Here is a 24,865-nt window from a genome sequence, read left to right on the forward strand (position 1 = left end):
ATGTACCGTCGACTTCTTGGTATTATTTAAAAGATTACTTGTTAATCATTATAGTTTAAGTGGAATATAATGGAGTAGACAAGCAAATAAAAACCTAGACAGGATGATTTAATAGAAAATTTCCATGTAAATAACGGTTTTTATCATACATATCGTTTAAAAGTATATGAAAATATATAAAAGATGTACAGAAACACGCAAATAGACATCAAATTGAAGTTCAAAGCACGTAAAATTTTGCAATCACCCTGTGTATAAGTGCAACACACTGTATAAGCGGTGTCGCGTGTGAACGTCTAACAATCGTTTCGCAACGAACGGACGAACGGACATTACGCATGTGTATCGTGGGAACTGGGAAACAGCCGAGACCCATAACGTTATAGCGTAATGATACGTTCGCTAAGTATTGATGCTTCTACTGTTTCTGCACAATTGTCATAACTCTTTCGAATGGTTTACGGTTTTTGCTATTGAAACTAATCATTGTGAGTGAATTTAACTCAAGATATGTAGTTAGGACTAAGTTATTGATAAATGATTAGTAACAAAATGTATGAGAAGTTAAGGTGGACGAGATAAGTACAGAATAAGTTAAATAATTAAACCTAGAAATTGAGTATATAAGAAGTGTCAAATTGCAAAAAAAAAAGATTTTTCCCATAAGTGTTCTTATTACTTCTAAAACCGAAGAACTTGTTTAAATGTAATCGTTGTTTGAATATCACCCTCTTTGGTTCTCAATAACATCAAACACGCGACCTTAAACAATTATCTATAATCTTTAAGAAAAGGATCTTTCGAGAATGATCAAAAATCTCGTCCGATCAATATAATAATAGGAAAGTGTTTCCCACGGCTGCTGTACGTTGTTACGTGGCTAGCGTGACCAACACGCCGTCATTACTACTTATTACTGGTCACGGATACGACGCCCAATGTTTCCATACACATTACACATCAATACACATCACAATACAACACATTTCATACAAAAAACAACAAAAATCCGGGAAAGTTCGGCAATTTAAACTTCCAATTTGCACCCCCCTTAAATTTCTAACAAACTCGCGTAAAACGGAACGCGTTAAAAGCAAAATGCATCCTAAATCTTTCTTCGCATAATAACACCGTAAACGTGGCCAAAACACCAATCAGCAATAACCGAAAAAACAAAAACCGCATAACATTGCACCGAAATAAGAAAATCGTAACCCTTTTGGGAATTATCTGAAATTCAATCTATTTGAGCTCATCCCTATCGATGGGGACAAAGGCTAATACACAAGAGTCCATTGTATCCGCAGATTTATACATTGTCGTGCATTGTCATTAATGTGTACACTGCCTTACAATGAGGACGTTCTTTTTAATTCCAAATTTCTGTATTGTCTGTATTACGAATTGCTTCATGTTTTCGTTGAAAGAAACTCATAGCAATAACGACTGTCATAAATGGCGGATTTCAGTACGTTTTTTACATTTTATTTACAAAAGAGTAGGTTCTAGTGAAACTAACAAAAGTTTTAGTTTCTTTTAGTCGGATTGCTTTTAGGCAATTGTGTAAGATTCAGCTAAAATATGCAAATGTCATTAGCAGTAACGTTCGGGAACGTGGTGCATAGTGCGGCAGGTTCGTTGTTTGTGCCCAGTGCGTGTCCGCTCCGCTTTTCCTTGTTCATAGTACATGTCTATACGGACTCTACTTTTGCATAAGTCGTTACGAATCACTTGACAAATGTATGTAATTGAGCATTGCGAACATTATGAAATAGAAAAAAGATTGCATCGCCGCTCGGACCTGCATTGTCGTCGGTAACAAAACAAAATTTCGTCGTTAAAAGTCGTCAAAATTCGGAAAAAAGAAACGAGAAAGTACAGAAGTAAATTGGCATTCGAAAAATGTAGTAAAATGGTTCTGCAGTCGAAACTAGGGAGGTTCGCGGTCAGTTTAACCTCGACGGAGTCCCTGATGGTTCCGCACGCGAGGACTTTGGTACAGGGACAAAGGGATGTGGGACAAGGTAGGAAACAAAACAAAAAATAAAATAAAAAATAGTGTTAAAAATAAAAAGTGCGGAGTCGCTAAATGAAAGCCTCGAGTGCGTTGATATTCGCGCGACAGATTGATGCACACATCAATCATATAAGCCAATCATTATAACTGTTCTAACACACAGGCCTCCACCCGAAACATGGATTGAAGCCTCAGTTCGTTGTCTATTTCCAAGTACTAAAGTACGTAATGATTGATCAATATTCGCGTTATTCGTCGTAGATGTAAACATCTTTTGTTGGCAGTTGATTGATGAGGTGTATTGTCAGGTGACGGGCCAAGATAACCGGAGATGTCAAACGGATCACGATCCGTGTTTAACGCATTGATGATAATGGCGCCACGTACCAAACGTGATTTGAACAATTTTCTTAAGTGATATTGATAGCCTTGGAGGCTTCGTAAAACATTATGTTTTATCACCTTTGGTACGTTAAGACTTAGACATGCAATAGCGAATATCAGTGAAGATCAGAATGAAGTGATAGTAGTAGTGATTGACATGCCAGATAGGTTTCTTTCAATTCATTCGCTCCTATCAGTGCTATTCGCTGAAGCCAAATGGCGCCTAGGGGCCCGACATATTCGACACTGTGATTACAAAATATAATCTCTTTCAAAATAAAGTAATGAGAACGTGTACTGCTAGCAAAATACCTTTTTTAGGGATCAGTGACTTGAGCAGCATGATAGCTGCTTCGTCGCAGGCCCACGCGTGCATTTTCCTGTACGAGTCCCTTCCCTTCTCCGTGAGCTTGTCCCAGGGCTTGGGCTTGGACAGCAGCTCGGAGACGGTGCCTTGCGACAGTCCCAGCACGTACTTAGCGAACAGCCTCTGTCCAATGTTGTGCACCGAGAGGAGCTCTCTGACTCGTCGGCTGATGTGCAGCGTGTCGAGGTTCGTGTTCGCGTACTTGTCGATGTTGTAGCGCAGCATCTCCTGCAGGCGCGCCTCCATGGGGTCGCCCTTGGGGATGAGCGAGTCGCCGAGGCGGCCGACGAGCGCGCCGGGCGGCAGCGGGCCCATGTCCTCCGCGAACCTGTACGTGCGGTGCTCCTCGAAGCGGAAGGGGCTCGGCGGCGGCAGCGGCAGCGGCGTGGGCCCGTTGTTGTTGTGGTGCGTGGTGTTGTTGTTGAGCGGCGGCGGCGTGCTCGGCCACTCCTCCACACCTGCGGTGAGAGCACGGTTACGCGGGAACACGAGGAGGGGAGTGCGGCCGGGGGAGGGAGGGGAGGCTAGCACGCACGCTCGTAAGCGTCGCAATCATTCGGCAACGGCGTACGAATCTTTAATGCGCGCGCGGCGTCTCTCATGTTGGCATGCTCCGAATTCTAAAGCCTAAGTTTGAAACGATTACGCGCGTCCGTGAGCGGCATGGCTGAGGTGGTGGGAACTGGATATTCCTCGTACTCCGCGCGTTTTTTTGCGAATTGCTTTTTTTGTCGGACAGAAAAGTGAAGCGAACACGAACTAGCTACGGACATACACAAGGTTTGAAACATCGAACGTGCTGCTCGCCGCGATCGATTTCCAATGTTCACTTGACGACGGTGATCGTGCTAGCGTCCGGCCTGAAGTGGTACTATTTATTATTTAATAATCACAAGAATACTTCAAGCCAGACGCTAGAACAGTTGAACAATGAACAACTTGACAACATCAGAGTATTTGAACAAGCAAACCAAACTATCTACTACTCTTAGTCATCAAGTAGTGGTGCTAGTGAGTACTAGTGACGTACCTGTGTCTCGTCGCTCGGCGCTCCGCTCGCGCTCGGCGGAGCTGTCGCGGTGCACGGGCGCTGCGCTCGGCGAGCGCAGCTCAGGCTTGCGCTCAAGCGACCGCTCAAGCGACCGTTCACCACCGCCCAGGTCTAGGGCTCGAAGCATGCTGCAACAATTGAAATGACTTATTAGAGATAGATTCTATATTTTATATACTTTGATAGTTAACTTACAATTATAATTACAGGTATTCATTTTAGGAAATTGTGATTTATTCTTATGTTAGCATTTATTTCCGAATGAACAATAGATATGAATTTATTCGTAAAACTGATACCGATAAAAACACAAAATATAATTTTCAAAACCCGTTATATTTTTGTAATTTATACTTATAATGAAAATCTACTGGACTCACGTGGCAAAACTAAATTATACATTACAATATTTAAATTTATACTTTTTTCCTGTTACTAAGTATTTATTTAAATTTTTATTTAAAAAGACAACTCCCGCACTAAGAATTGCTCTTGTGTCGCGGGGACTTTTACAAACATACAAACAACGGACACAAAGCACAACCAGACCCGAAACAATTATTTGTGGATCGCACAAATAATTGCTCCGTGTGGGAATCGAACCCACGACCTCCCGTTGCAGTGGTATCGGCGTGGCGACCTAAACCACTGCGCCATGGAGGCAGTCAAAAGTAGTTAGTCAGAGTAGTTAGTTAATTGTACAAAAAAAAGAAATAATAGAGTCATTTTCTATTTACTTAAGTAATGACTGATGACTCGAAAAATAAAAGTAACGGCAAACCGACATTCATTGTCAGACAACTTTTACGGAAGAGAAAAACGAATTTTAAAATATAGGTACTCGTAAAATGTCGATGGCTATTTAATAATCATCGACCGAGTTACATATAAAGAAATTTAGTTCCGACATTTTTGGGATGCACATCATAAAATTGTTATCGCAATTTGATATACGTAAAATGTTCATCTACCCGCAAATACCTTGATCATAATTAAAAGAGAATACCATAGATTATCCTGATTATAATACAAGGGGTTTTAATTATAGCCAGGTGAGCGGTCACCGTTCGATACCCCAATAAATTGAGCCAGGAGTGAATTGATTAAACAATTTCCACGTGAATTAATTAAGTATTCTAATTAATAGGAAGTAAGGCCCTCTATTGGCAATATTCCTTTAATAAATTTATTGAGATTGGGACCCTGTGAGCGGTATCTTACGGCTATTAGGAGATAAGACCCACCCTACCTGTCCATTTATTGCTATTATTTTATGTGTACTTAATATCTTAACACTGCGTTACTTTAGGGGACCCCTAAGCGACCATTCGGGGATAAAGTCCCTGGTTGTAATCTGACAGTTCACTCTTCCATTGTCAAATTCAAATTTCCAAAAAAAGAATTTGACGTTTTAAAGAACGTTCGGAAATGGAATAAAAAAAAGTTGTACAGTTAAAAAATCATAGACATAATTTGTTACCACAGTTACTATGTACATTTTGATTGTAAAACTAATAATAGCACGGTTTCCGATAAAATCTGTGATATTTCAAAAATAGTTTTTATTGTGTACAATCTATTTTTACAATAATGACTGCTATCTATTCAACCTTCGTGAATGATTAATTTAAATTTCTGACGTCACGGCGATCGGTGTTTGACGTAAAACTCAATTGTTAAAACTTAGTTGTAATATAACTATTAAAATTACTATAGACTAATTGCCAAGCTTAATTATATACTATAGTATAGTTTTAGTACAAAACCACCATTGAAATCAGATTCGCACAAACGTTTTCTAATTAAAGATTGCTAATTTCAACAAAAAATATTTACGCTAATTACTTTCGCAGAACAATGAACAAGATATTAGTTAAAAAATATAATGTTTCATAAATATAACAATACGTAATTAGTCGACTAATTTCTAATGTAGAGTATTTATTTATTTACGTTCAGAAAGGGACCGAAACACTAAAACTATCAACAACATATTGTAAAGGTAACTCACGAAATACGGTCTTTCGATCGACAAACAAATCTAGCGACTCGACTTACTAAAGTTTCAATCACTCGACTAGTTGGTACAACTCTAGTACATTTAAACGACTAGTCGGTCGATCAGTCGGGGAATTTGTTTCGTACCTGAGGCACAATAGGGTTGCACGTTAATTACAATTTAATATATCGCCAATTAAATCGTTGATCGGTAGGTAGTCGAATCTCAGAGGTGTTGCCAGCTCATTGTGTATGAATGAGGTTTATACGGGACTTTGTTAAGTAGTTGTAGTTTAATTTGCTATTTGTTACGTTTGGCTTTTTAAGTTGTTTTCAACTTTTTGGTTTTATAGAAAGGGAGATTTTGGATTTATTTAACAAAACTGTGAGGTAAAATAGTGATATTTTGTTGGAATCTTTATAAACTTACATGGAACTTTACATAGAAGCGACAGTTAATTCATAGCAAATCTATAATAATTTGTTAACCTAACCAATACATTATCCAAAGGCAGTAATACTACATAAAACAGAAGCTTTTTATTATAATATTTTCTATTGAGTTCTCAAGAGTAAATTTTCTCTATAGTCACATTTGACAGTTAAACGTCAAAAATTCGCGCGCAAACTTTAAAGGTAGTTCAAACTTTTCACGTAACCCACATATTAAGAAAAAAGGTAAGCAAAATGACTTAGGAAAGTGTTCTAAAGGTTTTAAGGAAGGTTAGCCTTAGGTTAACCTAATGTTTTACGACTGGTTTTAAAAGTGATACATTATGAAGAGGATGACACAGTTGTTGAGCAAAGTTTGGGAAACTGTTGAGTGGTTTGGGATGTTACATTTCCAACGACGTTTTAGTGTGAGTTATTGTGTTTGAAATATTAAGTAAGAGGTCGATGTAGTTAATACATTTCTTGATATTACAGCATTGTCATCATCAGCCTAGCCTTACTCCAACTATGTTGAAAGGCTTCCAGTCTCACCGGGTGCACCTGAATACTAGTATTTTACATGGAGCGACTGCCTATCAGACCTCCACAACCCAGTTATAACACGATGCCCGTCGGGGAGACTGGTTTTCAGAATGTCAAGCTTCTGACTACTTTAAACGACTGTCAAAATGAGAGCCGGGACTCACAAATTTAACGTGCATCGGATAATAATATTATATTTAAAGTCTAACCTCAAAAAATATTTCTCTACAAAATCCACTCCATCGTAACCTTGTTCTAAACGAAAGCTTAAAAGCATCTTTGTCTTGTCCAAAAGCCTTCGGTGTAAGTCGTGTGCACACTGAATATTTGATGCGCCGATGTAACCGATGTTGTGTACATACCCTTACTTCGTATTCATTACCAAAGTTCACTTTTAATATGTTCTGTGGTAAAACTTAGTTTAGCTTGATTTTAAAGGGAATTTAGCTAAGGATGGGGTAAGAGAGGGTTATTGAGATGTATGTATAGATTGAAGGAGTCATGATAAATGTTTTTTGTATTAATTGGGAGTGAATGATGATGAAGATAATGGAATGGTAGTGTTAAAACTAGAAATGATGATGATTTAGGTATTTGAAGACATTGTTTAAGAGAATTTATAGATATTTTCGTTGATATTATGATGACATTACAGGTGTGTTTCTGTTTGAAATAATACAGATAAAAAGTAGTTTAGAAAGTTAAACTTATACTCTTTAAAATATAGCTTGATTAAAATGACAGTTCTAAGCAAAACAGATGACGCAACTTTGTAGTGACGTCTCACGAGTATTACAAATTGAAACACGAAAAATCTGTCTTGTCTAGCATTATAACTATTTTTTAAATACAGATCCTCAATAAGAAATCAGATAATTCAGTACAATCAGCCTTTAAACTAAAAATCAGTACTATTTTCTTTAGTCTTAAAAATAAACCTAATAATTTTCAACCTCTCTACAAGGCGTCTCCTCTCCCGTCTCCTCTACGTCATGTTGCAAAAATTTTAGTGAGGAGACACAATAGATAAGAGTAAATCGACTGATTAATCGTTAATCGCGAAGTACACTTTGATACTATTTGTGACCAAGAATTAATAATTAATCTCCAAGATTGTTCCAGCGATTCTGATGATACCGATGAGAATGATACTGATTTAGGATGCGCACCATTAGCTGCGCATCCTATATTACTATCATCCTCATCCCTATCATCAGAATTGCACCATTAACTGAATATTTTTTTTTTTTTTAACTGTTTTCATTGTTTTATTTAATTGATCCTAATTAATACTAAACTAGGAGAGGTCTCCGTGCGGTGTTAAAAGTAGGGCTGGTCGTCCTATACGAATTTGCTTAAACAATAAGATTCACAACAACAATTAGTAAAAAGCTAATTCAAAAATAATTGAATCGAATATAATTATTTTAGATTCGATTTTTTTGCTATCGATTTTGATCAATACTTCTACAACCCTAGTCAAATAGTTTGACATCTGCCATTCTAATCAAGCTATATTTTAAAGAGTATAGTACGTTTAAACTTGTTATTCTAAGTGACAAGTAAACAAGTTAAAAACGTTCCGATTAGTCAGTTCGTTTGTCCCCGACCATAGACAAATAACTGCAAAATGACTATCATATTTCAAAATCTGTGACAAAATTTTGATTGATCGCCGCGGCTCGTTTTCACCCTTTAAAGGGAATATTTCAAAGACATATTTCCAAAGGGGTTGAACGTAAAGGGATGTTATATTGATTAGCGAATTACGAATTCCTGTTGAGTTCTTCCTCTTGTTTTATTGTCTATGTGTCATTGGGGAGCGCGTAACGAACAAACACAACTTACTTGACAAAACTCTGCAAATTGCTTTACCCACAGATTTTTCGTAAACGTCACTCTGACATTAGTTTTGACATTGACACTCTTAGGCGTGTTATGTCAACAATCGATTGTATTCAAATGACTAGGTGATCTGGCTATTTCCTAGGCGGACAATGCGGTGACGTCACTCGCTATCAGTCCGATCGCCGATAACGCCCCGCCCCCGCACGACTGACCAATCACCGATCGATCGGACACTAACTAACGCCTTTGCCTACATTTCAACTACTTAAAAATGTCAAACAAACGCCATTGGCTCCAAACGTTCGTATTGACACAAACTCCATGTTCCATATTTAGTCTATGACAAACGTTTGTCTATGAATGCTCTGTCAACACGGCGTAAAAAGCTTAGGGCCGACGGGCATTCTTTATGGCATAAAAAATCGTCGGGGAGCGTAAATTAGTTGATAATTTGTGTGCGACAGTGTTAGGCTAAACTTTCGTTAAATGTAAGACAAACATCGCCTAAGCAAATGGAGACAGGTGTCCGCGATAGGCTCTTATATTGATATATAGGGACGCAAACAACGCCACATAATATAACATGTATGTTTCGTTGAAATTATGTAAATCGTGTGTGCTCACAAGTTAATTAAACAAGAGATAACCGACTACAATCTTTATTTGTACTTTTTAAAATTTCATCTTTGACGTGTCAACATCGTAACTTCATTCTACTATTTTTTTAATCAAATGTGAGCGTTAGAATGTTGATCATGTTAGGAATGTGAATTTATAATGAAATATTTTTGTTAGTCTGGAATATAAAACTATTTGCCTAGTCGTAAAACTGACTTTTATATTTTCGAACCAAACATTGTTTTTCATTAAATAAGGCGGCGTAATTTATGGAAAAGGGACACATAACAAAGCCGAGCGTCTTAGCAATACAATTATAAAGGCCACAGATTAAATAAAATCCCTGCAACGGAGCACAGATAACAAATAAATCGAACGTAATCGCCGCGCAGCCAACGTAAGCGGAGATTTGGCGGGAACCGCGTGCCGTTCAGAAATCAATCCATTTCTCCCTCCATTAAGCTTTAATCTTTGGGGGTTGGCTATAACTTAATCCTTACTTGAGAACCGGAATAAATAAGCTATAAAGCAGTGCAGGTGCTTGTGTTTATACACAGATATAATAGAGAATTATAGATCTTATAGGATTATGTGAGGTTATCTTTTGTAAGAAAGCAATGATGGGAAAAGTAGCAAATGTCGTTTCGCGTGTTCGAAGTAATAATTGAAATGGTTGTGCACCGTTTATTTTTCTATCATAGTGTGTCGTGTGGACAGGTATATTACGTTCGTTATGTGATTGCGATGTTCGGATATTTGCTTTGTTATTGTATGCTTGTTAGCTACCTTTATTTGATATCATATTCGTCTTGTTTGTTCAACGTTCTGTATAAATTAGTATAATTATGAAAATTTTCTATTATTATAGACTGGATATTATAGTTGTTAAAAAGAGTTTAGATTTGTCTGTGGTCTAGAAACTTTGAAACAACTTTTTATAAAAAAAATTGTTTCAAAATCACATGAGACTAATCTTCTTAAACAAAAATACGCCGCGATCAATATATCGCGAAATGAAAACATCTCATAATTTTCAAAAGATTATAGACACTAAAATAACATTTTCGCTATACATTCTAAACATGAATAACGCGTTCCAATTTCCGATTTCCTGTCATAAAGCATCGATTAACGTTTTTTTTATTTTTAGTTTTTAACGTGTTTGCACAAGCGTGGATTTTATGTCGCCGGCCTGTGTGATATGTTCTTTGACGGTACATCAAAGAGTTTGGAGACCGTATTGGTAGAAATAACACATAAAAAGTACAAAAACATTGGTTTTTGAAGTTATTACAGTGATATATATAGACTGAGTGGTAAACGACACCCTTTTGTGATGTGGTCCTGTTGGGGACGGATATGACTTGATACTTTAGTGAATATACTGTTTTGGGGCTGAAAAAGCTTATTTAAAGACTGTGCGCATAATAAAATAGAATAAATTACTAATTATTCGTTTTGAAGGATCGTAGCAAGTGACTTTTTCTGGTCTCTGCTATTCCCTATGGGGAGAAGAATGCATTGCATGTATGATATATTATAAGTTTACGAAAACTAATAATTTCCATCAATATTTCTTTTAAAGGGACCCAACCCAGGACACTTTCGTCGTTAAAAGACACAACACGAATAGCAAAAGAAAACCGTTTACGAAAAATACTACTTTTTACCATAAGAAGGAGCTTGTACTACATCAATAGTGCACTCTCATCAACTAATTTACAAAATCGTCATCAAACTTTTCAATCTAATAGTGTAGTTTTCCCACGTGCTGAAGCTTTAAAGCAATCAGGATGCGATCAGTCAACTTCCTGAACATCCATCACCCGATAACGTATTAGTAGCTAACTTTATCAAACGATCGATAAACAATGTCTCACCTGCAGGACTATAAAAGCTTATGGCACTGCTAATTAGAAACCACTTAGGACCTTTTTGGAATAAGTTGGAGGAAAATGTTTTTGGGAGTGCGGTGATTTTAAAAGGGCGTAAGATGATGTTAAGTTGTAGTTACTTATGTCGTTTGTCAATGAGGGAAAAGTGCAACTTTAGTGCAGAAAATGGTCGATATAACATTTCAAACGAAATTTTACTTGTGTACTAGGTTTAAAAGCGTTAGTAATTAAAAACGATTTAATTGTTTGGGGAAAATTAACTCGAAAACTACTGTATGTAGCATAACTTTTTTTGTATTCCGAAAGAAGCTTGTAGATCTTAGTTTAATAGAAATCATATAATAGAACACTTTTTTCCCAAACAGAAATCACAATCACAGCAATTTTCTTACATATTTATAATATAACTAGTTTGAAACTTAACCATTATTTATATGACTAATGTTGTAATTGAGTAACAATTATAAGAATCTGACTCATTAAGTTCATCGCCTTCCTATCTCCCGTCAGCAAGGCTCTACTTAGTCAACAGCACGGCTAGAAACATAATCCTTTACTTAAGGTACACAGTACACAAACTGTGTACTTAAGTACATATGTTCGATGTGTACTGTGTACTGTGTTTGCTGACCGTACCTTTGACTGATAAGCAGGCGCCTTTGTTGAGTATGTTACTCAATTTATGTTTCTATTTGTCAAGGAAATTATTTTTAGTGTTCAAGTATCAAGATCTGTTGCGTTTGTGTAGTGGCTATTAAGTTTTGACATGTGTCAATTATTTTGCGATTAAAAATATCAAAATGATTGATCGATAACATTTAATTGCAAAATAAATCAGTGTTTTATTGGGTAGGTTTTTGGTTAAGTATTATGATAAAAAACGGCTTATTAGTTTGTTTGCTAAACGAAATGCAGTCATCGATAAGAATTATTAAATCAAAAAAACAATATCTCACTCTACTATGGCGTCAAAAAACATCCCTCGATTATTCTATTTATATTTCCCACTGATGGGACAGGAAAATAAAAAAACCCAGTTCTCAGGGAGCGATTTCTATATCAATAACGTGTGTAAATACAAAGGGAGGCTGCTAAATTCCATATCTCGAACGTTTAGCGTATAGCTGTGAAATCCATGAGACTGCGACACAAGTGCTTTTCGATTTCCGAACGAATGAAAAAACGTCAGGATCAAAAAATGAAACGTCAAACGAAAAAAAAGGTGTTCGGACCTCCTTAGTGGACGTTTTTGGGAGCCGATGGGTGTATGAGTAAATAATCGTAAGTGAGTTTACCGCTTATGTGTATATTACAATATTTATTTATAATATACTTTGGAGTTTAAGGTATTGGGCGGGACCAATCACCAAAGAGATACTGTTTTTTTTATATCGGTCATCTCATTTTTCTACGGTTCTAGTTTTAGTTAATTCTGAAATAGTAACCAAACTTTTATTTTTTTTTCTCTATCAGAGTAGTCTAAAACCCAATTACCCTTTCTAGTGAACAAGGTACCATAACTTGAACATACAAAGCAATAAACAAAGCCAGAACTAAAATGTCAAAAGATTTTCAAAGACTGACAACTCAATCATTTGTACCGAGAAGTCCATAAAAGTTCCTTAAGGATGCGGCACTTAAACAGTGATTATTGTAGGCTGTATAAACAATTGTCAGTGCCGCGACATAGACGTTCTTTTTTTAAAAGTTTGACAGTATGTGTAATGGCTGCCACATCAAAGCAATGTGTTTATTGATGTATCTGATTTCGAATTAAAATATATATATGCGATAGACAAAAGTAGATTTTAAAATGGATTTGTAATCGGTGGACATGTTTTGTGTTCGTAATTTGTTTGTCTGTAAGAATAAGACTTAACTTTAAACAGTCCAACGTCGGTTAAATAAGTCTGTGGGTCACTGATATTCTAAATTATGAATATTGTTGCCGCAAATCTTGTACAAGGCTTGCTACTAAGTCTTTAATATTAATTAATTTATTAAAAGCAATATAAGCTTACAGTTTGACACAGTTTTAGCAAACTTAACACTTATTTTCAAACTGAAACTGTTCTTTTATCATCATATACCTTAGTTAATAGATGTAGCATAGACATAAGCATATGTTGCACGAAGCTTGTCTCCCTGGCCGGCTTCAAGGCTCGCTCGGCAAACAGATACGCGTGTGTACTCTCAGGTGAATGTACGATACACGTTATCAAGTTTATTAACACTCCTATGTGTTGCAAGTAATTTGTGGTATAATATTGTTAGGTGATACTCTTTGGTACGAAGATGAAAGATCAGCAGCGTTTAATACGATTTTTGGGACATGACAGTCATTAGAAAAGGTTTTTGGGTTGTTTTAGTGAGTTTTTCTGTATATTAAAGTTAGTTATGTGCTTTTGGATTAAAATTTTAAGATAATGATTTGATAGATGCGAAAGTAGGACTCTCTTTTATCGATAAAATAAGACACGAATTTATAGAATTTTATTATAAAAAATGATATGAACTGTAGCAAAAAGGCTACTCTATAACTCCTAGATCGTTAGACAAGTTTCGTACAGCTTTGTGGCTCTAAAACATACCTATCGCCAAATAACTTTAAAAAAAAACCTCCCTAAGAAGTTAACGTTTACTCCTCTACCCACTGGTCATAAAAACACATTGAAACCTTTCCTAGAAGCCTTCAATACTTTACAAAAGTATAAAAAATAGTATACTAACTTGATTTCCCTCTTAATATCATCATAATCTCTCTGGTTGTCGAGGCGTGCTTCAAGCCGCGCGATGTGTTGTTTCTTCTCGTCGAGCCGCTCCTCCAAGCGCTGGAGCTGCTGCGCGTGGGCCTCTTGCAGCGCCGTCAGGGAAGCTTGCAGCCGGCGGACGTCTTCTACCAGCTGGGCGATCTGGGACAAAGGAAAAGAAAAGGTAAAGATTTGATAAATATGACTGGAATTATATAAAATCACGCCTTTTTTCCTTACAGGTAGGTAGCGTATTAAATAGGATATTGGGATACAAGGGATCTAGTGTCAGTTACAAGGATTAAAAATGCGACCTTATTCCATAAAAGAAGTTTAAAATCTTCGAAGATTCGGACTTTATCATTGAATAATCTTTACCATGAAGTGAATGGAAATAAATAAATGACGCATATTATTGTATCAGGGAAAATTTTTCATCGATGGGTTTTAAATACAACGGTTTTTTAACGATTTTGACAGTTCATATGCGAGTTCCTGTTAAAACTGTGAAATTATTGTTTGAATAAAAAGAACCATGGAAAAAAACGGGGATTATTGACATAGTTTATTGCATTCAAGATTTTCATTTCAAACTTTTACGTACGTCACAATTCCCCTGATAAATCAGTCTTATAATAGCATTAATAGTGTTATCTAGAACAATAAAATAATTAATATGATTAGGTATTCTCTCCAATCTTTACTGTAATGATAATTAAATAATAATATATCTTTATACGGGATTTTCCCCTAATTCTTAATAAATATGACCGGTTTTTCCTGTTTATTGTTAAATAAGTGATTAAATGTTTTATTATTTGAAACAATTGTCATAAAGTATTATTTTTACGCAATTATTTTAGCCAAGGAAAATAACGACACGGATTTTGGCGCTCATAATTAATCATATAGAAAAAAATACAGTTTGTAATTCGAATGTCAATTATTTGCGGCCATTTTGATCTGTATTTTTTTTAAATTTCTTTTTATTTTTTGGTAAGTACCTATTTATAGAGTATACATTTTCCCTTCATAAAAAATAATATACAGTAGTCTACAATCAGCAACTCAATTCGCATTTCCGTTGACCGATCGGCGATCTATTCATAAAATTGCAGACACTTCAATTAGATGCCAGTAAAAATGTGCTGGAAATTAGACCTTATGTGTTTGTGATAAGATCGTAGCTATTATCCGACCTTCGGAAGATATCAATTGTAATGGCATCAGGTAGGGTGTTGGAGCATCCAAGCGGAGAGATATGTATCTAAAGATGAATGCGGCGGAAATCGCACGCGTCACGTGACCGGCCCGTGTTACAACACTCGCTACATTGATTTTTAAAGTTTTGTATTGAGAAAATTGTTGTATCTGTATCGATTTTGGGGTAAGGAATCGGGGACATTAGATTTTAAGGTTAGGCAAATCAGTGAAGATTTGTAATGTTCATTTTTGTAATGTTTTGGGTGAAAAGTTGATAGAAATGTGTTGAAGTAAGGGCGTTATCGACGTCCGAATTTCCAATTTCATGAAGGTTTTTAAAGTAAAGGAGTCATAAATATTATGCACTTAGTAGTTTTTAATATGAGTTTATTTTAACCACCAAATATCTAAGTTTTCCTTGCTTAACTTAATAGTTATTGGGGTATATTAGAATTGCATTGAATTTGAAATTAAATAACTGCCAATATACTCCGTTGATATTTTAAGTACACACAAATATGAATTACTTAAGCATATATCTCTATAGAATCTTAACAAAAACATCAAATGAATGTGTTTTTGTTTCACCATTTTCCGCATTGACAGATACAACACAATAGACTGATTGATGTTCTGTTTCATAGTTAGCTCCAAGGTCACCTCACAAGGTGACTGCTAAGTATCGTATTGTTCAAGATTTACTTACTATATGCCCTCCAAAATATAGGCAATTTTGACAATTACTTGTATCGAAAAAGGCGGGAAAACTGACAGCTGTCAAATTGACAAAAAAATTTAAAGAAAAAGGTTGTGTATGCCAATGAGAATGTGTTCTTTTTTTAATGGTTGTAAGTTTTTAAACTTCCGATATTTAAAAGTATAGCACAAATATTAACTAATGTTGGTTTTTAAATGGCATAATTAAAAATGTTTCGCTATTATACTAATTTGAATAGAATAATAACTCTTATTACTAACAATTGCTAAAGATCATAGCCGATAATATTATAATTGGTTAGTTTTTTAAACATTGAACGAAGTCATTGTTTTTTTTCTATAAAATTGTATTGTAATTGTATTTATTCTATGTACATGAATACAAACAATGATCTTTGAAATTAGTTAAAATCTTATGTCTAATTTTGTACCAAATATAAAAAAAGCTGCTGATTAAAAATGAGTTTTGTATTATACGTGATAAGGTTCAATATAATTTGTTTCTAATACACCTTGACATCGATATCTTAATACCTATCAGTGCTGTAATACTTCAGTAAATATTGTCAGTTTTGACGGAGCCTTGAAACTGTCGTAAATAATCTACCATTATATACTTATAATACCTTTTATATAAGATCGTAAAAAACATCCTTCAGACATCATTAAATTGTTATATTAATTTAGAACTAATGAGAACAGATGAAATATTTTGACAGAATATTCAAGATGGCTGACATGTGAAACGTCAAATTGTTTTTTTTTTAATTTGTTATGCAAACGTATTGCTGTATCAGTCCTTTGTTAATTTAAAATGTGTAAACAAATTGTCACGGTGTTTTTCACCGTTAATTCATAGAGGTTCTTCGTATGGTCGTAAAGGCTATGTAAACACGGGGCCCGCCATTCAGGATAGTACAGTCAGCAATAAAAAGTATTAGCCGAAACGAAAATTTGTCCGGACAGGACCGCGAGTAATTATTGTCTTAATTCGGAGCCCGCTGACCGCTATTAACTTAGACACAACTTAGAAGCGACGGCGGAATGAGAGTAGAATTTGTAGTTTGATGATTGTAGAAAATACAGAAGTTAAGTTACGATTGCTTGTGGATTATAATGCTAAGGTTATGTTTTAGTTACAACAGCCTAAGAGGCTTCTACTTTACTTTACTTAAAGCAAGGTTAAATCTAAGATAAAAAATAAAGCAACCTGCGACCACGACACGAGACTTGTGCCAAAACGTCAAGCAAATATAAATAAAATTCGTATTAGTTAGTAACAAGAAAGTAAAGCAACCGTTTCAAAGTAATGCTAATCGTACCGGGAATACAAGAAATCACTGTGAACAGCGTAAATTTGTCAAAAATCAAAGTCGCCGCTGCCGCCCGTATTTTACGCAGCATCCAAGGGCTGTTCCTTCAGCAAAGGGTTAAGGGCAACCCTCGCACAATTACCTACAATCATTACAGTACAATTATGTTTTGGACCGTCACAGTTTCAGCTTTTTATTGAAGTCTACCACATTTTTAGTATAATTATACCTTAGCCACCGGGGTTTGTGATCACCCCACTGTGACGTCCATTAACTCGGATAGCTCTCTCTTAAAAAAGACCTTTCGGACAATTTGGTGAGATTTACATGTGTTAGCAAGTTGCGATGGGTTTTTTTAGGTTACAACTTCTAGTTTTGGAGTTAAACGTTGATGTGTAAAAGGCTTGTTTGAAGGTAGATGACTTTTGCTAGATTGTGTTTTTGCAAAATTTTGTCTTTACTTCGATATACAGACCATATAAAAGAAGATTTTGTGTTTAAATACAACCTTATTAAAGCTTGTTTGTCTGTCCTTTGTGTCAAAACTGCTAAAACATTTTGACAGTATTCTAGCTTATGTCTTTGGACATAAAATACAATTCTATTAAACAGACTACAACATAAATAGAAATTGCAAGCATTTAGCATTTACCTCGAGTCCCAAGGTTGCAAACAAAGTGCTTGTGTATGCGTGCATCACATTCTTATGTTCCTTCCGATGCAAATGACACGTCGCTTGCCATAAATCCACCCAGCCTTATCAGACGGGCTCGATTCTAGTCTACACGTATTTTTGTAGCCGATTGTACTTTGAACAAGTGTCGCTTTGATTTATGTTTGCTTGCTTTTAGTTGTATTAAAACTAGAAGATTTTAATGTATTTCAGTATTTAATATATACTTTTAATGTTCAACAGTATCGTAGCTTATAATTGATTACAAAATCAAATCGAATTCGCAGCCATAACTACAAATTCTTCATCAAAAAATGCTGGCCGCTCGCTTCACATTCCCATTTTTAAAAACCATATGCTCTACAAACATTCAATTCTTTTGTTCCATTTTGCAAAAACCATAACCTCTTTCATCCGTCCAAGATTGATGCAAAAGCAACAAAGATGTCTGCCGTTTTGTCTAAAACTCGAATAAAGTAACAAAACGGAATCAATTCAGGGCACAATGCGTCAATGCAGTGCTCAATCACAAAGGAAGTGATGAGAGACAACGGAATAAAAAAACCTAATACGCCATTTTGACATCAGAAAGAGTTCATGTTAGCTATCTGTCAAAGTGGTCAAACATTTTAGGGGTGACAACGCTTTCGACTTTTCCTGATACGATCCGTTTTGTATTCAAAGTGAATCTGTTTTGTAAATGATTTCAACAATAAATGTATTCTGCTTTGTGATAATTTCAGTGATACGAATAACGAAATACAATACAGTAATTAGGTAATAATTTACTTACTGTGATTGTTATTATGGCAATAAATAAAACTGTTTGTTAATAAAACCAAACTAAGTATCCGGTTCTCGTTAATTAGGCCGCATAAAACATCAGTTTTTCTTATATATTTACCTGCAGTGCCCCTCAATGTCAGTCATTTTATTATACACCGCGCTGAATATCCGCAATAGAGCGCTACAATCTGAATGTCGTAATGAAACTCATTAATTCAATAAGTATATTACAAGGATAGCTTTATCAAACGATGGTTACCCTATGCGAAATCGCGAATTGCCGGGAAACATTTATTAGGCCGACGTTTAAGCGGCAAAATTCAAATTTCGAATTCGAACGCGAGCAATACCAACTGTAGGAACAAAAAGACGTTCGGAAAGCTTCTACGGCGGGACGGCAGTTTTTCTTTTTACGTCATCTATAGTCTGTCTAGTTTGACGCGACGAGTTTCGTTTCGTTTCGAAAAAAATGATAAACGACGCGAATGATTGAACAGTTGGACGAGAGTTTCAAAAAGATTCCTACTATCCGTTTATTACGTGCTCTTCAGCTGTCATCGCATCTATCGGAATTAAAACGGCCGAATGAAAATGATTATTTTAACGTGTATCGCTGGGACAAACGTTTGTGATTCATAAATATTCACATTTCGGCAAATGCTTTTACAGTAACAGTTTGATTGACAATGAACGTCGCGATCATCAATCACGTGTCACATCGAACGTGGAGCGTGAAAATGGTAAAAATTAATAAGCACGGACAAGGGCAGGTGTGTGGTATATGAAACTAGTGTTATTGTATTGACGATAGGGTTGATATTTGTTTGCAGGATTGTTTTTGGAGTATATTTTAACGGCAAATAGTGAGTTGGAAGTTGTACATGCACTTTTGACATGATACGTCGGTGGCGTTCGGATAAACACAGCGATGGATCGTGATCATTTCGATTATTACTTTTTCGACGTTGTCAGTTCACGTTTGGTAAGTTTACGTGCGGAGATTGTGTCAGTATTAAATAGAGGATAGTTTTTAATGAACCGTGTAACAGACGTGATTAACGTTGAATGAAGGATATTCGTGGCGGCCGGCGAATTTAAGACTCGGGATTGACGGCGCTATCATTTTGTTCTTTTCATTTCAGGACTGTTTTAATGAAACGTATTTTCAGTTTTGATGAAGTTCAGCTTTTATGACTTTGTCGTTTAGGAGTTTGAAATAGAAATTAGTATTACAAAATAGCTGATTACGTTCACATTTCATTTTCTTATACGTAATTTACACTATTAAAAAAAACAATACGAATAGGCGGTACAAGCACATTTTTATTGACAATCCAATTATCGTTCAGAAACACGACACAGACAAGCCGAATGCAAACTGCATAGTTTCTGAACGAAATGAAGCAATTATAAGTTGTGGGAGCTCATTTATTGCTTGTCTATCGTTCACCGTTATAAAACTGGATGGAAAACTAAGTTTTGCTTGTTGTGGTGTGATGCTCCTGTTGGGGTGTCGTTGTTTGATTTCGTATAATTTCGATAAATTCGTATTGAACACGATTTGCTGTGGTTTTAATGTCTGGGTATGGATTTCAGGCGCTGGCAGTTTGATAGTTACCTTTGCTCGTTTGTTTCGATGATTGTTTTGATTTAGTACTATGATTTGCAGTTGGGAATGTTGTTTTTTAATTTTGTTTTGTGACTGTTTATGCGTTTGTTATTTGTTTGGAATGGGAGTCAAAGAATGATTAGTGTTTAATGGTGTATAGTAGTATATTATGTGGTGTTAATAAAAACAAGTAGTTCGATTTATTATAGTATAGTTTATAAGGGAATTTACGTATGAATGTTTTGCATATGAATGGAGACTTGTTATTGTTATTAATAACGACAGTAGTCGTTACGCTAAGTTTTCTAAACAACATAAATAAAAAGTTGACAAACTCATAATAGAAATGGTAGTCGAACCAACTGTCATTTTATTTAGATTAATAACTTAACCAACGGTCACTAAGGTCAAGAAGCAATAAAACTGTCATCTTCCATTTTTAAAATATCCGATAAAACATTTTTAAAAAGTACCCAACGTTGCATGTTACCAACCTCACGCGAACGAAAATAACCCGCCAATTACGTACAAACGTCATTGGGGATTAAAAGAAAAATATCAAGTGTAACGTGTTTCTTCCGTGGTAGAGGCAGTAGATCACGTGGGGTGTACGATATCTAGCCTAGATTATTTTGACTAACGGCCCGCTGTCGGGACTGACTGAAAAAATGCATACCATGGATAAAATATAGTGTTGCGGTGCAATTAAAATGGCGGCGAAGGAATTGGCCGGTCCGCGTTTTTATTTATCGTGTCTGTTTTAAAAATACCTATTGCCTTCTAAACACCTTAAAGTTTTTGGTCTATTTTTCAAATAATAAATTACCGCAATCAGTGCGGAAGGTTGGTGTGCTCTCTCACGCCACCTGGTGGGCGGCGAGGGTAATGCGCCGCAGCTGATCGCAAGGCCTTGCATTCTACCCCCGAAAAGCGCGATAATTATTTTAATTTATAGTTACCTATCGCTTCGCGCTATCACATTTATTTTTGTAGAGCGTTATTTTGTTCCGTGCGATAAGATGCGAAATCGCAATGAATTATAGCTAAATGGAATGAATTTTAATACGAATTTGTACTTGGTAGTTGTGCTTTGTTCTAATCTATTGACTAGGTCATGCATGCAACGTCACTTTCATTCCTATAATAAAATTTTAAAAAACTATTTTCCTTGAAAAGACTAATTAACAACCATTTTTTTGACTGAAGCACTCTTCTATTGGAGAATTTTTTTAGTTAGTAGAACAGTAATAGTTCAGTTAACTCTTAACTAAACTTAATTATCAATACACTACAGTGTAACTTCATACAAAACTCATCTTTGAAAGCGTATAAATATCTTGCAAGTGAAGTAAGTGAACTGAAGCAAGTCCTCCCTTGCCAACACGTCCCACGTAATCGTAACACGTTCTGTTCCGGAACCGGCCGGAGATTGACGGAATTGAGACTGTCACTGTTCTCAGTTCATTCAATATGTCAATCGTTTTGCACATCCCTAATTTAACATTTTGGATTTAGATTTCGAACGTTCTAACCGTTAGTTTTAAAAGGTTTAAACTATTTCGAATGTCAAAAAAAATTAAACGTTTCTAGGTTCTAAACTAATGTTTCTTTTCATAGATTTTGCGTAACGAATATAATTATGATACTTAAGTTTCGAATTAAGCTATTGTGACGTCACTATACAACCTCAAATTATTTTTTTTCATCTACTACTAATATAATAGTTTGACTAGTGTCAAAATAGTTCAAGCCTGAAAGCTTTCGACTTGATTTAAAGATTGTAGACTTCCTATATTGAGACACATGTGAACTGAAGGCATAAATATCGATGAACTTCATAAAATGCGTGTAAATTTTCAGTTACAATTAGAAATGAATGTTATTTTCACGATCAAATTCCCTTCAAACTCGTATGGAAAAGAACATAATTTGATAATACGAAGACATAGAAAAACAAAAAGCGGCAAAATTCGATATTAGCCATTAGTAGATTCGGAGTTTTCTAATTAGACTAAGCACACAAACGAAATAAAGCATTAAGGAGTTGTGCAAATAGAATGGAAGAAGGGGGAATGAGTGTAGATGTTCATATACTGGATACGGTACAGTAGAGTGGAGTTTGTATGAGGATTCATTTAGGATTGTGTGTGTCAAAAATCAAATTGAGAAATAAAATTGAAAAATTATGACTAAGGTGAAAATTTTTATAGTCCTTTGATCAGAAAATTGTCCTAAATTATCGTCTTAATGAACATAAATGAATAACAAACTGGAGGCAATTCCTATATGTTATAGTACTACATATTATGAAAGAAACTTAAGTCTCTTATTTGCTACCAACTCTACATATTAATATTTACCGAATATCGAAAGTAATCTGTTTCTCAATGTTTTTCAACATCAGAATATTTTAACTGGCTAAACTACACTAATTGTTCTATTACATGCACCTTCCAGTTGTTCTCTAATTCTTCGTGCACCCGTATGCAGGCTTCGTAAGCAAATAATATGACAAGATAAAGAGAATGGAAAACGATATTTTGTTCTACAAATATCGTTCATTTACTACACTAATAGTTCAGACATTGTATTACTTATATACTAGGCATAAAAGGTTTATCTCTAAACCGTAATATGGTGAAGGAAAATTGCGAAAATTTGTATTGTTGGAAAAAAATTAGTATAATTCTTGAATGTATATAGAATTATATGGCCATATCTGAGTTGATTTTCAGATCAAATACTTAATTGCTTTCGTATTGAAAGAAGACTTGGGCCCAATAGTTAAGTAATTTAATATATTTAAGTTTTTCATAAAGTAAACTTTAACATACTTTTTATAATCTTATATCAAATTTACGACCTTTCATTTTAATTCCTTAGCTTTTAGTTTCAAAGTTAAAAACGTAAACATACTTGACTATATCCTTGAGATTTTCCAACGCTCCGAGCGTCTCGTAACACGAATTTTTGAATTTTAAATTTCCTTTCAAAATGCTGGAGTAAATATACAAAGTATGACATTATTATGACATAGTGTAACCTTTTTAATATTGGCAATAATGACTTCAGATACCATAGAGTTGAAAAAGTTTGGTTAAGAAGTCCGATTATAAAAAAGCGCGAAAAATTCAACAGCTATGTTCCTATTTTGAATATATTATTGCTATTCTCGTTAATATTAAAATCTAAATAAATATTTATAAATTATACCATTTATTGTCCTAATGCTGGGCAAGGGTCTTCTCCCGCAATGAGGGAGGAATTAGGCCGTGAGTCCACCACGTTAGTCAAGTGCGACTTTGCGACGTAAAAATGAAAAAAAAAAACTCCTTTACCGACCTTTTACACACAATAACCTAATTCAACATACAAATCTATAAAAAAAAACAATATTAAAACAACTTCGCTATTAGTATGAAGGAAGTACACAAGATCGTCACCTACGCTGCAAGGCCAGGCCACAATGCACCGCCATTACTATTGTTACCACTAATACGTCTAATTGTACTCATATCATACGTTGATAGACGCTGATGGCCGTAGATTACTGTACTTACAACTCATATTGATTGTTCAAGTATAATCGATGCTATTAGCGTGTCATGTTGACAACTGTCAACTGTCAGATTAAGGCGCCATTTTTTAGTTGAATATTTTTGCGGTTTTCTTTTGAGGGAGTGTTTCCTTGCTTTTAGCTTAAATAACTTGAATACTAGTAGTTTAGAAAGTAAACTGAACGTAGACACAGTGTAAAGGACTCTCGGTTGACCGTTCTACCAATCGGTCAAAGCGCAATAGTGCTTGCCGTCGCGCCCTGCAATCTTTTCCTAAAATAGTTTCATCATGATGTAGTAAAATTATTCAAGTTATTGGTCAGTAGTTATGCTTAAGTAAGAAATATGGAGATACTGATAATTATGAATGATAAATCAATTCAAAAGCATTCAAGCATCTACGTTATAGTTCAATATTGTCACATAAGTAGAGCATTTTTAACTAGATAAAAAGATAGTTGTTTATTTCTTTTAGTTCCAAGTGCGGGTTAAATTACATAAATATTAGCACAAAATTACTTAAAAAGGCACGCAGTCATAGATTACAATAATAAAATTGTAGCACAGATACTAAAGTCTAATATAGCAAGAAATATTTATATTATCGCATAGTTCATTCGTAAGACATGTTTTTACGCAAATACCGCCATCTGGCGGCGGCCGGCGCGTAATTATAAATAAAATTGACATTAATTACGTGTCCTTATGTTTTTTTTAAAGTGGGTTAGTAATTTCTAGAAAATAATTCCTTTTAGTACGAGAAAAGGTAAATGTGTGTAATGAAACGTAGTTATTAAATGTTGAAGCAATTATTATAATTTAACTAGATAGAGATTAATGTCTGAGAGTCAAGCTATGCAGTGAAGCTTTACCTGGAATTATACTATTATTATGTACAGCTGTTTTGTAGCAGTATTGATGAGTGTTAGTTAGTTCGGAGTTGAATACCGAAGAAATAGAGAAGTACCTATTAATGGCGACTTCTTGAACTGTATTTATATAATGTATACAGAATAAAGCCTTATACATATATAATATCACTGATATCACAGTATAGATAGAAACGTTTGTAATACACCTACGTTTCTCAATTAACAGTGTTCT

The 24,865-nt window shown here is 35.2% G+C and overlaps 1 protein-coding gene across 2 annotated transcripts in view; it reads right to left on the reverse strand.

Annotated features, from left to right (window-relative positions):
* Positions 1–24,865, reverse strand: part of ct (homeobox protein, cut) — a 167,119-nt gene that overhangs the window by 15,741 nt on the left and 126,513 nt on the right. The window contains exons 1-3 of one of the 2 annotated variants that reach the window (XM_076127916.1): positions 13,884–14,083; positions 3,799–3,947; positions 2,714–3,226 (exon numbers count right to left, since the gene is read on the reverse strand). In XM_076127916.1, the coding sequence (XP_075984031.1) occupies positions 2,714–3,226; positions 3,799–3,946 (661 nt within the window). In that variant the 5' untranslated portion in view covers position 3,947; positions 13,884–14,083. Of the gene's footprint in view, positions 1–2,713; positions 3,227–3,798; positions 3,948–13,883; positions 14,084–24,865 lie in introns of those variants that run through there. The other variant, XM_076127918.1, reaches the window with a different exon arrangement.

Source organism: Anticarsia gemmatalis, chromosome 20 (assembly GCF_050436995.1).
Source record: "Anticarsia gemmatalis isolate Benzon Research Colony breed Stoneville strain chromosome 20, ilAntGemm2 primary, whole genome shotgun sequence".
Lineage (NCBI taxonomy): Eukaryota > Metazoa > Arthropoda > Insecta > Lepidoptera > Erebidae > Anticarsia > Anticarsia gemmatalis.